The sequence below is a fragment of the Delphinus delphis genome, chromosome 6 (assembly GCF_949987515.2).
Source record: "Delphinus delphis chromosome 6, mDelDel1.2, whole genome shotgun sequence".
Classification (NCBI taxonomy): Eukaryota; Metazoa; Chordata; class Mammalia; order Artiodactyla; family Delphinidae; genus Delphinus; species Delphinus delphis.
Window position 1 is genome coordinate 109,452,585 of NC_082688.1, and position 12,375 is coordinate 109,464,959.

The following is a 12,375-nucleotide window of genomic DNA, read 5'->3' on the forward strand; positions in this document are numbered from 1 at the left end:
AAAAGTGATTGTTGATTTTTTTCCCTTAGGAGGTGCCAATTACTTTGGGGAAGTAAGATCTGCTGACTTCAAACGAGATTTGTAGCTGGGGTCATTCTGTCTTCCCGTGCCCCTGTTTTACCACCACTGTATTGATCTTACTGCATATGATAATGTTCCTTAGACACTGTGGTTGGGGGTAAGATATCTGAGAATTTTGTCAAGGGTAAAGTTAGGCTTTTCTTGTTTCTGCTTCATATTCTCCTTTTCTGTTTTGAGTGATCTCTAAGAACAGACCTTTCTTTTCCAGTTTAAAAGTGTAAATTATAATTGTATAACATTCAATTGTTGAACTATAAATACACATGAAATTTTTTTGATAGCTTCATACTGTGTAGGGAAACTTTAAATTTAGCTAATTTAGTGGGTGTATTTTGATTTTCTAAGTACAAATAAATGAAATCCGTGTTTGTTCTTGAGAAGCTCTGTAATGAGGTTAAGCTCTAGACTATACAGTTTCCTGAGCTATAACAATTGTAAATTGATGGCTGTTATCTTGTTTGATTGAATAAAGAGCTGAGTGTTCGGTACTCAACAATTAGTCTCTATCATGTATATGCAATCCTTATTGAATAACCATTGCATTTTGAAGACAGTAAAAAGTTAAATTTTACATTAAATAATAACAAGAGTTGTCAGCCCTCATATTTAATAAAAATTCCCGTTGGGAAGAGCCTACATTTCTTTTTTTTTTTTTTTGCGGTACGCAGGCCTCTCACTGTTGTGGCCTCTCCCATTGCGGAGTAACAGGCTCCGGACGTGCAGGCTCAGCGGCCATGGCTCACAGGCCCAGCCGCTCTGCGGCATGTGGGATCTTCCCAGACCGGGGGACGAACCCGTGTCCCCTGCATTAGCAGGTGGACTCTCAACCACTGCGCCACCAGCGAAGCCCCCCTTTATTTCTTTTTAAAAGTGGTTTCAGAGAATGACAGTAGCCACTTGTGCATCAGGGCATAAAGTCTTCTACTTTTTCCGGCTAAGAGAAATTAGCCTAATGGTTTTGCGGGCAAACCCCAATTCTGCTCCTTGCTTTGGTATTAACTAGGTAATGGCCTGCCTTTGCAATTATGAAATCGAAATTATATTTTACCTTGCGTTAGTGTTGAATGGAATAACAAATTTAATTCTGTGACCTTTAGATGCTAAGTCATTACTTTCCCTTGTTAAAGGACCAAATAATAGTTATTACCACCATAGGAGGACTAGAATGGCCAGGACTTTGGGACACAGGGAGCTCCATGTAAAGATTTTGAAAGTCATAAAGGGGTACAAAATAAACGGATGCTGTCTAGTAAAATCTCAGGTATGTTTTAGTCTCTTTGAGCTGAAATGTTTATTTGTATGTGGCAGGATTAAAACTTAAGTATTCCCTTTGTTCACTGTGTTTTCCATTTTCTATTTTTCCTTGGGGAGCATTTTCTTCCCTACCCCCAGCCACGTAGACGCCAAGATTCAAGGAAACCCCAGAGGCTTCTTGTAGGACTGATTTTTTTTTTTTCAGTTTAGAGAGACTACACGAGATTGGGCTTGAGGGAAGGGAACAGAAGTGACCACTAGCAAACAGGAGTGGGAACTGGTCCGTAGGACCAGCGCACAAGAGTGGAAGAGACAGGAGAAAGGTCACCAAGGCTGCCCCCCTGCCCTGACTCATCCCTATAAGACCCTGGCCACTCAGCAACCTGGGTACCTGTAAGTCCCCTGGACAGAGGGCAGGAGACTGGGGCACCTGGGCAGGGATGAGGCCCAGAGGGGAGAGCCTCGCCCCAGACCTGAGCCCAATAAGCCGGGTGATTTGCCTCTGTGCAAAGTCAGCAATGCAGCTGCCTGTGCTACATGAGCTTTTCCTGTCACTTATGAGACTGAGAGTTTTCGACAGCAAGGTCTGAATCTCTATTCAATTTACTGTGTGAAACATCCCTGTCTAGTCTCTCTGTAAACGTATTGAATGGCATTTATATTATGGTGGATCTATGCCGAATACAGGCTACATCGAATACACCTAGAACTCCTGGCTCACAATTGTTAAGTTACGTGTGTATCTCAAAGGCAGTGCATTTCTTCCCAAAGGGGATTGTGCTAGTTTTTAAAAATTGTAATTATGTAATTTAATGAAATATCACTTGAATTGGTGAAATACTGTTATGAAAAGAATTGTTGTTCGTGTCAAAACTAAGTTGAGGAGTTTGAAAGATGGAGTTGTTTACAAATTGCTGTCAAATTAGATGTGAGCAAAGTAACACTAAAGGATTGGGTAAACCCATAAAAAACCGGAAGGATTCTATGACTGCGTGAACATAGCTTCCAAGTGTCTTTAGGTTCTCATTCCAATTTAGAGGAGCCCAAGCTGGGACTCATGATGGATACAATGTGGATGTGGTCCATGCATCTCTAGTTTATCCCAATCCGAGGACCCAAAGGCAGAAGGGACAGCTTTGGCCTCTCTTGCATTAGAAGATTGGTGAAGAAATGTCCATTTGTGTGTTAGACTTAAGAGGAGATTCTTAACGTAGGTTTTCTTGTGCTTTTCTGCTTTCATTGATGTTTATGTTTAATGGGTGAAATATTCATCTCAATTGTACTTGATCTGAAGAAGGCTTCTGTTGGGCTTCCTTTGCATTTTTCTGCGGAGTCTAGCTTGCACAGTACACGGACTCATGGTGAAGGTTCCTGATTAATATTTTAGAGGGGATGACTAAAATCTTCAGGAAAAATTTCATCAAAGTCTGTTTAGTTAAAATCTCTGCAATAAATAGGGACGGTGATGGATGTTTGTGTTTCCTTCTTTTCTGGGAAGGAAAGGAAAACACTACTTAAGTTGGTTTGGCAGTGTACCTGGAGATGGTTAGCTGAGGCAGATGGTTGAGAGAAAGTTCCCTGGTTTATGATTCGTATGCTAATCTGATTTGTGATTTGTGGGGTCCTTAGGAGTCACTGTGAACTTTTAGGAGGGGAAAATAAAGCGACTCAGGGAATAAATGAATAAAAAAATGGAGATCAGTTGAAAGAGGAGAGGGAGGGAGGCTGGTGAAGAGCTTCCTGAATATGTTCCTAAACTATTACTGTGAATATGGAAATAAAATATGTTCCAAACAATAGTGAGAAATTGGGATGAATTCTACTGGAGAGAATCTTTCTCACATTTATCTTGGAACCTCAAGAACTTAGCCCAGAGTTGGCACATTGTAATCGATAAATAAATGCCGGTTGAATGAGTTAGTGACTGGTAAGGGCTGAAAGACTGTGAGAGGTAAGTTAAAATTTCCTTACATGTCTGAACCGTAAGCTTAACACATGGGAAGGACGAGAGCACGTAACAAAGGTGGTTGCGTGGGGTGTTTCAATCCATTACGAGTGATTTCAGATAGGCCGTGGGGCTTCCAGACTTATTAGACTCGCTCTAGGACATATGGTGCTCAGATTCACGTCACCTGGAGCGCTGAAGGTTTCTGCACAGCTGAGGCTGGAGGTCACAAGCTCTCCCCAGACAAAAGATGGCCCAAGAAATATTGGACCAAGGTGGGACCGTGTTGTTACGCTCCTGGGCGTGGAAAAGGACAAACCAAATTTAATGCTCTTCTATGCAGATTTAAGTTTTATGTCTCATGCCAGAGGATTTTTGTGGAATAGAGTCCCTGGGCTTCATTCTAAATCATGTGGGTGACTAATTCGTGTTTATTGTTCACTTTTATTTTCTGGGAAGAGTTTTCTTCTGAAAATGCTAACATTTGGACTTTGATCTTTGGGGAATGGGTAAAAATGCACTGTGGGGCTTCCCTGGTGGCGCAGTGGTTGAGTCCGCCTGCTGATGCAGGGGACACGGGTTCGTGCCCCGGTCCGGGAAGATCCCACATGCGGAGCAGCTGGGCCCATGAGCCATGGCCGCTGAGCCTGTGTTCCGCAACGGGAGAGGCCACAACAGTGAGAGGCCTGCACATCGCAAAACAAAAACAAAAACAAAAAAACAACACACACACACAAAAAAAACACACTCTGGGCAATCAGAGATCCATAACGGTGTTAACACTGTTTCAGTAACTTAAGTGGCACACACCGTTTAAAGGAGGGTTCTCTCTCATGTAACACTCTGTAGTCTGTCTTGGTTTCCTCTTTGTTTCCAGATGCAGCTCCAAATTGAGTACCTGGAACACTGCCTGGTGTAAATTGGATGCTCAGTAAAACTTGTTGAGTGACTGAGTGAATGGTGCTTTCTCCTTCCTGGCAGCTGGCTAACCTAGCAACGTTTGAGAGGCAGCTGGATAATTCTGGGCCACGTGACAATTCAGATTCATATTAAAAGAGGTTGAAGACTGGGCTCGGTGCAGAGAGATCATTTCTCTAGAGAGCCCTTTTCCTTGATGGACTCCTGAGAATTACGCTGTGTTGGTTTCTATGTGATGGCATGAAATCCACTCGCCTAGTCAGATGTTAGAAAAAGGAAGGCAAGATATTTACAGAGACAGGCAATTGAGGAGCCCTCTTAGCCAAATCCCGTCTGACCAAAAACTCAGCCCTTGATATAAAGCAGAGTTTTCTGGAAATATTTTCATTCAGCCATGGAATCTTGTCATAAACATCAGTGAAATGATTCTTTGGTTGAAATGCAAACAGCAAGCAAAGATGCCTGATAACCACCACAGACAGAAATCTTTTGAATTAGAGCTTCTAAGTTTCAGACTTGAAACAATTTCTATATTATGGTGTGAAATAGACTAGTAAATTCTCAGTTATCCGTACATACTCTCAAACATGAAGGGCTGACCAGTGTATATCTGACCGTGCTTTACAGTGTAAAATTAATCGCAATTTATGGACTGTGTCCCAAAATGCAGACATTCCATCTTTCTTTGACTTTTTAATACCTTTGAACACAGCTATTTGTGGACAGTTCTTTCAATTTCTCTCGTATGGAGAAAATTCTTCATCTTCCATGCAAATTCTACCTAATCCTGCTTGAGGGTGTCCCCGTCATGTTACAAATCCTAATAGGGAGGGACAGGAACCCCAAGGTCAGCACACAATAGCGGGAAGAACGGAGAGATGTGTCTGAAATGGGACCCTGTAAGATATAGCTGTTGCCAAAGGATCTGTCATTTCAATCAAACAACCTGGGGCAATTTAGTCCTGAACCTCTAGCTCTGTTGCCATGGTTTCTAGACAAAGACGACAGGGCTGCATTCCAATTATATCCTTCAGAATGACAGATAACTGAGAAAGAGAAAATGGGGTAATAAAATCTTAGGTCACCCCGAAGAGAAGCAATAGATACAAGTGACAGAGAAATGAGAGGTTCAAGTTTATATTGGTCTTAGAAAATACCTTTGTGATTTAGAATGCAAATGTCCATTCTGCAAACGCTCCAGCCTTCCCACAGTACTTTTATCCACACCCAGTTTATTATTCTAAGCCAGGTATCTCCTGCTTACTACAGATTTTCTTTTTCTGTTTTTTCTTATTAAACAATTTTTAAGAAAAATTGAAGTATAGTTGATTTACAGTGTTTTAGGTGATTCAGTTATATATATATGTATTTTCAGATTCTTTTCTAATATAGGTTATTATAAGAAATTGAATATAGTTCCCTGTGCTATACAGTAGGTCCTTGTTGTTTATCTATCTTATATATAGTAGTGTGTGTATGTTAATCCCAAATTCCGAATTTACCCCCCCCTTACCCATTTGGTAGTTTGTTTTCTATGTCTGTGAGTCTATTTCTGTTTCATAAATAAGTTCATTTGTGTCATATTTTAGATTCCACATATGAGTGATATCCTATGATATTTGCCTTTCTCTTTCTGACTGATTTCACTTAGTATGATGATCTCTACGTTCATCCATGTTGCTGCAAATAGCATCATTTCATTCTTTTTTATGGCTGAGTAATATTCCATTATATATATGTACACATCTTCTTTATCCATTCATCTACTGATAGACATTTAGGTTATCTCCATGTCTTTGCTATTGTAAATAGTGCTGCTATGAATATAGGTGTCCATGTATCTTTTCAAACTATAGTTTTGTTTGGATATATGCCCCGTAGTGGGATTGCTGGATCATATGGTAGCTCTATTTTTAGTTTTTTAAGGAACCTCCATACTGTTCTCCATAGTGGCTGCATCAATTTACATTCCCACCAACAGTGCAAGAGGGTTCCCTTTTCTCCACACCCTCTCCAGCATTTATTATTTGTAGAATGCAGATATTCTTAATAGCATTTTAAAGTTAAAGAATTCGTGAATGAAGAGAATCTAACAAAAAAAAATCTTGAACCATGAGAAGTAAAAAGCATTCTTTAACTTCTGATGATATTGCAAATAGAGCAATGCCTGTTTTCCTTTATTGCTGGAGTCAAATGCAATATTCTGTTTTTCCAGTGGAAGGTATTACTGTAAACTTGCACCCAACTTTGGCCCATATCTGATAATCAGTAGTATTTTGCCAGGGTCAGTACAAAGTTTGCTGCTATGCTCTTAGGGTATAATGAGGATACTCACCTCTGTTCAGTGAGAGGAACCATTAGGTAGAGATCAAAAGGTTAACCGTGAACTCTGGAATGGTGTTGGTAGGTATGCCTTGAGTGAACAGACAATTTTAAGTTTCTATATTCTCTGTAGTTAAGTAGAGGTGGAGCATTTTAATCCCTAAGTGACACTGGGTAGTTTATTTAATCTTTAAAACTTAAAAAATTTAATCTAAAAATTTTAAAACTTTAAGTCTCAGTTTCTTCATCTATAAAATGGAATAATACCCACTTCTCTGAGTTGTGATTTTAAATTATATAAAGCACTTGGCCTAGCATCTGTACATCACATACCATTAAATAAATGGAGTAAATGTATGTATACAAAGTTTAAGAAAAAAGTAACGTAGATGTGAAATTAGGTGTGTTTCAGTGATGGTAAAAAAGAAAAGCACTAATTTAATAAATAGTATTTCAAGGCTTATTGCCAGCAGTGAGATGGAAAATTCTAGATGTCCTGCAATCGTGTCTCCTGAGTTTCTCTTTGGAATATTTATTTTATGACACTTTGGGGACAACATACTGTTTCTGCTAACACATAGAATGTAGTTGTTACAGTTAAATAAAAACCAGTTTTGTCAATTTCTTTTATGCATAAATTCAAAAAGTTTAGCTGGATTATTAAGTTTGACTTTTACTATATTCAGAATGCACTTTATTTTCTTACCAAGAATTGGTTTGATTTTATAATAGAGGTAATTAGGAAAGCTGATTTATTTAGTGAGATTTCTGTATGATAAATCTTGCAAGAATCACTATATCTTCGATATGAATAATGACAATGATAAAGGAAAAAAAATCCTTTTGCACAGTTTATTTTGCTTTGGTTATCTGGTCTTCACGTGCTGTGGTAAATTTTTTTCATTTACAAACCTTGAAATTTGATATTCTATCATATACTTGCATATATCCTGTATGTATATATATAATATATGAATGTATATATATGTAATAAAGTATAATTTTTGTGAGTACTTATGGTCAAAACAAGTGGAAACCTGGGCAACTTCAGATAAAAATAAACTCACTTGTTTTGGAATTATATAAAGAATAGCTTTAATTTGTCATTCATATTGTATTTATTTAATTTTTGTTTTATACTGGAGCATAGTTGATGAACAATGTTGTGTTAGTTTCAGGTGTACAGTAAAGTGATTCAGTTATACATATACAGGTATCTATTCTTTTTCAAATTATTTTCCCATTTAGATTATTACAGAATTTAAAAATACTCTTCTGTTATTGAAATTGTGGAATAGTGGTTACAGGCAAAAGGTGGAGTATTATTTCGAGAACAAACACAACGGGCAAACGCTCCAGTAATTCCATTTCTTTCACCTTCATGCCTCTGTCTGTCTGTTCTAGGTGCCTGAGAAGGAATGCAGTACCAGCAGGGCGGCAGAAGTGCTGGCACACCACAGTTCCCCCCTGCAAGTGGGATTTTGAATTCTTTCTCATCTGTGTTTCTTTTATGGCATGACTACGTCTCACAGAAACATCAGAAGGAAGTAGCTTCTCTCATCCAAAAGCTGAGGTGGGAAAATGACATGTCTATTTTCATTGTTAATTTGCAACATAGGAGGTCACAAAACGAAATGACGCCATTCTATTAGAATGGTCAAAATGATGCCAACCTAGTGTGAGAAGGGTGCTGAGGGCTTACCTTGAAAGAGATTTCATATTGCTCTCCTCCCCAGATTTCCAAACCTGGGTCATAGCCCCCCAACTCCCAAAACCATTTGCGATCCACAGCAAAGAGACCTCCAGCCATAACGGGAGACCTGTGAAAGGAATAAAATAATCTTTAAACAGCTATGAACATCAGGGAACATGGCATTTTGCTTGGGGGAAAAAAAAAGCAAACTTTAAGTCTCAGTGTTCACTGCAGGGGGCTTTTCAGTTCGGGTTTTCTGTGAGTGGACATGAGTTCACACTAGGTCTCTGATCGCTCCTGGAACCCCCTTGAGCTTTGAACTTCACAGTTCAGGCTCTAAAGCCACTAGTGCCCCGTGGAGCCACACAATGGCTCCATGTTTGTCATCAGAGAGAAGTACATGACGACCAGTGTCTGATATATTGGGAAAATCCATCAGTTCTATGGCTTTTCCTCAAAGAGATCTTATGCTATCAGACAGATGAAAGTATAGAAAACATGGTTGTAGACCATATCTTTGATTTAATCTCTCAGTATGTATTCAGCAAACACCTACTATTTCCAGGTCATGTCCATTTTACAGACTACGAGATTGTCAGAATAAAATAACCAATCAGCTATTAACGTGCCAAAGTTGGAATTTAAACTGGGTCTTTTCGCTTTAATTATGTACTTTTTAAAGTCTACCTTCTAGTAAATATTCTTTTTGATCAAATACTGATTTTTAGACTTTCTGCTGTCGCTAGGATATATTGCAGTCATGTTGCTATGTAATGCTATAATTTATAATCATTGGACCCTGCCTTAAATTTTTTTTGCAGTTCAAAGGCAGCTTTTGTGTTATTATTATTATTACTTTGGCCGCACGGCATGCAGGGATCTTACTTCTCCGAACCTGTTCCCCCTGCAGTGGAAGGGCAGAGTCTTAACCATTGGACCACCAGGGAAGTCCACTCTTGTGATTTTGAATGTTCACTATGTGTTGGGCTCTCGGCTGACAGCCTTGTCCAGTTGCCTTGATTAATCCTCACAGCAGCCCTGGGTATATCCTCCCTGTGTGCTATTGGGAGAAACAGGCAGAAAAAGGTAGGGCCCAGCGCCCAAGGGTGGCACCAGGATGTGGTGGTGCTGCGGCTGGACCAGGTCCCCTGATTTCAAAGCCTTTGAATTCTTTACTGCAACACCGTTTCTGTTTCAATGTTTAGGAGGTGAAGAGAGACAACTACAGAAATATGGACATAAAACAATTAGAGAACACCTGATGCAGACCAAGCAAATCTGTAAAAACACACTCGGTCAAGAGAGTTTTTGTGAGAGTTTTTTTGATTCCACAGGGCTTGGGCATAAGCAATCAGAAATAGGCAATCCTATTCGATCTGAACCACAAGTAGAAAGATCTTAAGTCCTACCAATATATTCTCATTTGATTGTGTAAAGCATGAGACCAGAGTGCAACCAAACTTCCACTGTGCAGAATGAATCTCCCAACTAGAATTATCGTAGATATAGAACTAGTATAAATATCCGGCAAGAGAAAGTTCTAGATGGATTTTTTTAATTGTAAATAATTTGTTGGGAACACAATATCTTGTTTTCTTTTTTTTTTTTTTTAACATCTTCATTGGAGTATAATTGCTTTACAATGGTATGTTAGTTTCAGCTTCACAACAAAATGAATCAGTTATATATATACATATATTCCCATATCTCTTCCCGCTTGCGTCTCCCTCCCTCCCACCCTCCCTATCCCACCCCTCCAGGCGGTCACAAAGCACCGAGCTGATCTCCCTGTGCTATGCGGCTGCTTCCCACTAGCTATCTACCTTACGTTTGGTAGTGTATATATGTCCATGCCTCTTTATCGCTTTGTCACCGTTTACCCTTCCCCCTCCCCATAGCCTCAAGTCCATTCTCTAGTAAGTCTGTGTCTTTATTCCTGTTTCACCCCTAGGTTTTTCATGTCATTTTTTTTTTTTAAATTCCATATATATGTGTTAGCATACGGTATTTGTCTCTCTCTTTCTGACTTACTTCACTCTGTATGACAGACTCTAGGTCTATCCACCTCATTACAAATAGCTCAATTTCGTCTCTTTTTATGGCTGAGTAATATTCCATTGTATATATGTGCCACATCTTCTTTATCCATTCATCCGATGATGGACACTTAGGTTGTTTCCATCTCTGGGCTATTGTAAATAGAGCTGCAATGAACATTTTGGTACATGACTCTTTTTGAATTATGGTTTTGTCAGGGTATATGCCCAGTAGTGGGATTGCTGGGTCATATGGTAGTTCTATTTGTAGCTTTTTAAGGAACCTCCATACTGTTCTCCACAGTGGCTGTATCAATTTACATTCCCACCAACAGTGTAAGAGGGTTCCCTTTTCTCCACACCCTCTCCAGCATTTATTGTTTGTAGATTTTTTGATGATGGCCATTCTGACTGGTGTGAGATGATACCTCATTGTAGTTTTGATTTGCATTTCTCTAATGATTAATGATGTTGAGCATTCTTTCCTGTGTTTGTTGGCACTCTGTATATCTTCTTTGGAGAAATGGCTATTTAGGTCTTCTGCCCATTTTTGGATTGGGTTGTTTGTTTTTTTGTTATTAAGCTGCATGAGCTGGTTATGAATTTTGGAGATTAATCCTTTGTCGGTTGCTTCATTTGCAAATATTTTCTCCCATTCTGAGGGTCGTCTTTTGGTCTTCTTTATGGTTTCCTTTGCTGCGCAAAAGCTTTTAAGTTTCATTAGGTCCCATTTGTTTACTTTTGTTTTTATTTCCATTTCTCTAGGAGGTGGGTCAAAAAGGATTTTGCTGTGATTTATGTCATAGAGTGTTCTGCCTATGTTTTCCTCTAAGAGTTTGATAGTTTCTGGCCTTACATTTAGGTCTTTAATCCATTTTGAGCTTATTTTTGTGTATGGTGTTAGGGAGTGATCTAATCTCATACTTTTACATGTAGCTGTCCAGTTTTCCCAGCACCACTTATTGAATAGGCTGTCCTTTCTCCACTGTACATTTCTGCCTCCTGTGTCAAAGATAAGGTGACCATATGTGCGTGGGTTTATCTCTGGGCTTTCTATCCTGTTCCATTGATCTATCTTTCTGTTTTTGTGCCAGTACCATACCGTCTTGATAACTGTAGCTTTGTAGTATAGTCTGAAGTCAGGGAGCCTGATTCCTCCAGTTCCTTCTTTCGTTCTCAAGATTGCTTTGGCTGTTCGGGGTCTTTTGTGTTTCCATACAAATTGCAAAATTTTTTGTTCTAGTTCTGTGAAAAATGCCAGTGGTAGTTTGATAGGGATTGCATTGAATCTATAGATTGCTTTGGGTAGTAGAGTCATTTTCACAATGTTGATTCTTCCAATCCAAGAACATGGTATGTCTCTCCATCTATTTGTATCATCTTTAATTTCTTTCATCAGTGTCTTATAATTTTCTGCATACAGATCTTTAGTCTCCTTAGGTAGGTTTATTCCTAGATATTTTATTCTTTTTGTTGCAATGGTAAATGGGAGTGTTTTCTTGATTTCACTTTCAGATTTTTCATCATTAGTATATAGGAATGCCAGAGATTTCTGTGCATTAATTTTGTATCCTGCCACTTTACCAAATTCATTGATTAGCTCTAGTAGTTTTCTGGTAGCATCTTTAGGGTTCTCTATGTATAGGATCATGTCATCTGCAAACAGTGACAGCTTTACTTCTTCTTTTCCGATTTGGATTCCTTTTATTTCCTTTTCTTCTCTGATTGCTGTGGCTAAAACTTCCAAAACTATGTTGAATAAGAGTGGTGAGAGTGGGCAACCTTGTCTTGTTCCTGATCTTAGTGGAAATGCTTTCAATTTTTCACCATTGAGGATGATGTTTGCTGTGGGCTTGTCATATATGGCCTTTATTATGTTGAGGAAAGTTCCCTCTATGCCTACTTTCTGCAGGGTTTTTATCATAAATGGGTGTTGAATTTTGTCAAAAGCTTTCTCTGCATCTATTGAGATGATCATATGGTTTTTCTCCTTCAGTTTGTTAATATGGTTTATCACATTGATAGATTTGCGTATATTGAAGAATCCTTGCATTCCTGGAATAAACCCCACTTGATCATGGTGTATGATCCTTTTAATGTGCTGTTGGATTCTGTTTGCTAGTATT

General features: G+C 38.9%; 1 protein-coding gene across 2 annotated transcripts in view; it reads right to left on the bottom strand.

Annotated features, from left to right (window-relative positions):
* The window catches only part of GALNTL6 (polypeptide N-acetylgalactosaminyltransferase like 6), a 1,143,433-nt gene that overhangs the window by 97,910 nt on the left and 1,033,148 nt on the right, over positions 1 to 12,375 (bottom strand). For both annotated transcript variants that reach the window (XM_060013624.1, XM_060013625.1), the window contains one exon: positions 8,223 to 8,340. In XM_060013624.1, the coding sequence (XP_059869607.1) occupies positions 8,223 to 8,340 (118 nt within the window). The remainder of the gene's footprint in view (positions 1 to 8,222; positions 8,341 to 12,375) is intronic.